At 36.5% G+C, this 5,492-nt stretch overlaps 1 protein-coding gene across 1 annotated transcript; it reads left to right on the top strand.

Moving 5' to 3' along the window:
* The first annotated feature begins 380 nt into the window (after positions 1-380).
* Positions 381-2,504, top strand: LOC149536695 (protein NUCLEAR FUSION DEFECTIVE 4-like). The gene is made up of 2 exons (XM_089806329.1): positions 381-1,253; positions 1,641-2,504. The coding sequence occupies exons 1-2, from the start codon at positions 387-389 to the stop codon at positions 2,502-2,504; spliced, it is 1,731 nt and encodes a 576-aa protein (XP_089662455.1). The 5' UTR covers positions 381-386.
* The last annotated feature ends 2,988 nt before the right edge of the window (positions 2,505-5,492 follow it).

Genomic DNA, 5,492 nt, shown 5'->3' with positions numbered 1-5,492 from the left:
ATTTTAGTGAAAATAAATGTATACTACGATTGACAGACTGGCTATTCAATCATTTAATACAAACCTATACACTATAATAGTTTTAACGAATTTTAGTATAGTCAGTTTCTAATAAAATTAATAACCTCATTTCTTCCCCGTTTTAAAGCCTATTTTGTCAAACAGATGCCATTCAACATATCCGAGTTTCGACTTAATGGGAAATACTCTAGTGTGAACAGAATTTTTATTTCTACGGTGGCCGTTTGGGTTGGCTGAGAATTAATAGAATTGTACACACCACCTGCAAAACGCCTTATGGTTATATTTCGTGATTTGCAGAGATCAAATAAAAGAAATTCACAAAAGCATTGCCCTGCTGCATTTTCATTCTATTGAACAAGAAAATGGATATGGAGGAGGCATCTGCTCTGGCAAGAATTGTGGTCAAAGGAAGGTGGTTTGTATTGTTCATATGTTTTCTGATCATCTCTCTTGCAGGAGGGACATATATATTTGGTATATACTCAGAAGCCATAAAGACAGTGTTGGGTTATGATCAGGAAACAGTGACAACATTGGGTTTCTTCAAAGATCTTGGAGGCAATGTTGGAATAATGGCTGGTCTGATCAATGAGATTGCTCCACCATGGGTAGTTCTTGGCATAGGTGCCCTCATGAACATCACTGGCTATTTGATGATATGGCTCTCTCTCACCAACAGGATTGCCAAACCTAAGCTTTGGCAAATGTATTTGTATATCTGCATAGGAGCCAATTCTCACACTTTTGCCAACACTGGAGCAATAGTAACTTGTGTGAAGAATTTCCCAGAGAGCAGGGGAAGTGTTCTTGGTATTCTCAAGGGTTTCTTAGGATTAAGTGGAGCCATCTTCACTCAAATCTTCCATGCCATGAATGGTCACGATGAAAGAAGCTTGATCTTGCTTCTGGCTGTCCTCCCTTCTGCTGTCACGCTCCTTGTAATGGTATTAGTCAGACCCACCAAAGCTATCAAAGAGAAGGATGAACTCAACAGCTTTTGCTACTTTCTCTACATTGCTCTGGCCCTGGCAGGGTTTCTGATGGTTATGATTGTAGTAGAGAACAAGGTGGAGAGTTTCCCCCAGTCAGGATACCAAGCTGTGGCAGTTCTAATCATGCTGTTTCTCTTGTCAAATCTTGCTGTTGTTGCCAAGGCAGAGATGGACAATATGAAGCTTCAGAGGTTCTTTAATGGAACCCCAAGTTCTCCTCTTTCAGACTATATGAAAGTCAATGAACAACAAGCTGAGCTGGCGGAGAAGGATAGTCACAGGGAGACGCGTGCCCCACCTTTTTGCCCCACGTCTTGGAAACAACCCAAATCTGATGTTGTTGCTAAGGCAGAGATGGACAATATGAAGCTTCAGAGGTTCTTTAATGGAACCCCAAGTTCTCCTCTTCCAGACTATATGAAAGTCAACGAACAACAAGCTGAGCTGGTGGAGAACGATAGTAACACGGAGACACATCCCCCCCCTTATTGCCCCAAGTCTTGGAGACAACCCAAATCTGATGTTGGTTCTAAGGCAGAGATTGACAATATGAAGCTTCAGAGGTTCTTTAATGGATGCCCAAGTTCTCCTGCTCCGGACTATATGAAAGTCAATAAACAACAGGTTGAGCTTGTGGAGAAGGATAGTAAGGATAGTAAGGATAGTAACACGGAGACACGTCCCCACCTTTTTGGCCCCATGTCTCGGACACAAACCAAATCTGTGATATCCAGTTTTGTAGATTTGTTCAAGGGCCCAGAGAGGGGAGATGACTTCACCGTCTTACAGGCATTTGCAAGCATGGACATGATAATCCTCTTCTCAGCAGCAACTTGTGGGATTGGAGCAACTCTCACTGCCATTGACAACATGGGTCAGATTGGGAGGTCACTAGGCTACACACCTGTCAACATCACCACATTTGTTTCACTCATCAGCATCTGGAATTTCTTGGGCAGAGTGGCAGCTGGATTCCTTTCAGAGTTTCTCTTGCTGAAATACAAGTTTCCTAGGCCTCTCATGCTCACAATTGCACTGCTCATAGGCTGTGTTGGGCATATCTTCATAGCTTTTGCTCTGCCTGGTTCTCTCTATGTAGCATCCATAGCCATAGGCTTCTCTTTTGGGGCCCAATGGCCTGTCCTGCTTGCTATCATCTCTGAGCTCTTTGGGTTAAAGTACTATGCTACTCTTTATAATTTTGGAGCTGCTGCAAGCCCAGTTGGCTCATATCTTCTCTCTGTGAAAGTGGCTGGTGCTCTCTATGACAAAGAGGCCAGAAAGCAATTGCTCTTGCAGGCACCCAATTTATCTCACAATGTATTGACTTGCATTGGACATGAGTGCTTTCGGCTTAGTTTTATCATTATGACTTTGGTTTCCTTATTTGGAGCTCTCATTTCAGGCATTCTTGTTGTCAGGACAAGGAAATTTTACACTAGTGACATTTATTCTAAATTTCGTGTTGAATCAAGCCCTAGTGTGTGATGTTTAAGCCACTACTATTCGCAGTAGCAAGAAAAGCCCTTAGAAGAGCAGCGATCATGCCATTATTGCTGCAAATTCTCTTTCTTAGTAGGAGATAATCTAATTAGTTTGAAGGTATGAAATTTATCTAGTCCATGATAATATGTTCAGAAAGCTTTTGGATCTAACTATGTGAACAATCTTCTCATCATTGAAGATAGTAGTTTTCACAATCTATTAAAATTGTTTGCTATGTTTTCTGGTAGATTGTGTTATTATTTTTGCATCAACGTTTCGGATCACACTCTGTGATCCATCATCAGAATAAAAGAGCTAAAGGAGAAAAATAATGAAGGGCCGAAAAAAATAATTATGCAACATGAACCTTAAAAACACAGCAAATAATTTTGTCCTCAACTTTTCATCTATGATTTATTTTTTCCATGCTTGCTCATTCTAATGATAGACGATCTAAAACATATATTGTTCACACAATTTAGTTCAGAACTTTTAAACCATATCTCATGACTTGCTCAGATTTTAAATAAATAAATAAGAAAATCATGGGCATAGGTAATTGGGATTACTAATAAGTGGCTGAGTTGAAACCATGTGTGCTGCTGCCCAGATAGTAGTCAATGCATTGTAACAGAGATTTTACTTCTGGAATGGTGGAATTTCAAGAGAATTAATGTATTGGTTGAACACAGTTTCTATTAAACTGTTTATTTTAGCACATGTATTACAAATGCTAATCTAAATGTATCAGTATAACGTTGTTTTTCTCCGCTAAGATCTGTTCACTAAATAGCTTCTAAATGAAGTACAGTTTGGATGGTCATAGCAACATTTCATAAATTTGAAGGCGTGGGAGGTGTGATCTGAGCAACCAATTTAAACGGTGGCCTTAAAATGCACAGCGACATATAAGAGGTGGTACTCATTTTGTGTTTTGTATTTCTTTTTAATGTACTTCAAAGTGACATCGCAATTAAGGTGCTTCAATTCGGGCGATCTATTTGTGCTTTGTGGTCAAGGAGCGTATCTAAGTTAGGTCACCTGAAAAGTGTAATTTTGGTTGCTTGCATTTGAATTTGTAGTAAATTATTGGAAAATATTGTAATCTGTTGTTAAGTTAAATGAGTCTTTAAAAGAACTAAATACATGTATGAGGCAGTAAGAGATTTTGAGTGATATTAACTAGAGTTTTGTATTCAAAAGATATATTTTTAGTAGTCTTTTAATATCGGGTTCAGATCTATTGAGGTAATAAGAAAAGTGTTTTGGATCTTTATTTAAGTGATAAATCAAAATGAATGACCGCACATACAAATCAGGCTTAAAATTTGATGTATTTGTATTCTATATTAATGCAAAATCCTTATATTCCTTATGCCCCCTTTATATATCACTTCTCTATATTATCTTGATCTTTTACCTTCTTTTGGTGAATAGGCCAATCTCCTATACTTGTATCTCCTAAAGGGGGTGTACCCCTTATATAGTAACCCTAAAGTATATGTTGCCTTCTATGCTACATATTCCATAAGCTTATTTTACAATTTGCAATTTTGTAAAACAATGTGAAGAAATATTACAATTTGAGTTTAAACTGATAGTTATTACAAATTTGAAACTAAAGATTAATCCTTAATAAAGTGATTGTAGAATCATACTAAGAAGAAGAAACCCATTACATAAGAAACACCATATTTACATAGATAACCCATCACATGAAAAACTTCACCACAAGAAAGAGAGGCAAGAATATTACTAAGCAATGGAGATTACAACATCAATGGACTTCTTTGTGAGTCCTTGAAATATCTAAAAGCACTATTTTTCTTTGAACATTGAGTAAGATTGGAATGAAGGATTCTAGCTCAAGGCCCCAATTAATAGAAACATGTAAGAGTGAATAACCACTATTGCATAAGAAATTATAAATAGTAAAACCACTTGGAAAAATGTCAAACCCACCTCTCAAAATAACCTATTACAAATGCTTCTTACTAATGGCATATTCATCTAGCTAATTTGAGCATACTTGGGCCTAAATATGAGTCTTTGTCATATTTGTTTATCATAAGAATCACTAATGCCTGCCATTGATTATAGCTACGTAAAAGCACAAATCTATGTCACATTTTAGACCAAAAATCATTTTAGGCCAACTAAAGATTTTTTTGTCAGATAGTTTTTGCTTGATTATCTTTTGGCTGAAACCATGTGGCATCATTGTGACAGTTAATTTCGATCAAATAGGTTCTAAAAGAAAGTGTTTAGGCCAAAGGTGGATCGAATGAAAATCTAAATAATAAATTGAAAAAAGAAGATGGGTTCAAGCATTTTTCTCATCTCCACCAAAAAGGAATATGAAGAAAAGCGATAGTATAAAGGTGTGTAACTTCACTCAATTCCCTTCAAGTTCAATAAACCCTTAACTGATTTTATTTCTTGTAAACTATCTTTGTTCATTCAAAATAATGGGTAAATTTTATTTTGGATCTACAAGTTCAAATGGTATATTGTAGAGGTTGTTAGTTTCAAATGTATATTCTTAAGCATTTTTAGTGATAATTTTGTGGGTTGTTTATATTAGTAAAATCATGATAATAAGGATTGTATTTCATTTTGTATCAAATAGACAATATATCTCTTCATGCCCATGTTTTGATTTCTTGTAATTATACTATGTAACTTATTCATGCACAAAAGATGTAGTAGATGTATTAAGGCAATGTCTAGCACTTGACTCTATCGTTATTTCCATTTAGCTCAACATTTTGGTTCAACAAGTTACCTTATATTGACATGATTGAGGAGTGATGATGGCAATGTAAAAATTCTAAACAAATAAATTGCCCACTTCAATGTTGTGACCATTGGGATTAGATGATCCTCATGAAAGCCATGAGTAAACCCTAAAGGTCTTGAGACTTTAGAGAATATTTAGGTCATGGGCTTGAAATATTTCCTAAAGGACATATAGGTGATGATTCACTTATA

Source organism: Cupressus sempervirens, chromosome 10 (assembly GCF_028749045.1).
Source record: "Cupressus sempervirens isolate cs-2001-9-10 chromosome 10, ASM2874904v1, whole genome shotgun sequence".
In the NCBI taxonomy this organism is placed as follows: Eukaryota; Viridiplantae; Streptophyta; class Pinopsida; order Cupressales; family Cupressaceae; genus Cupressus; species Cupressus sempervirens.
Note: the sequence above shows the minus strand (reverse complement) of the source record. Positions and strands in the feature narration are given on the sequence as shown.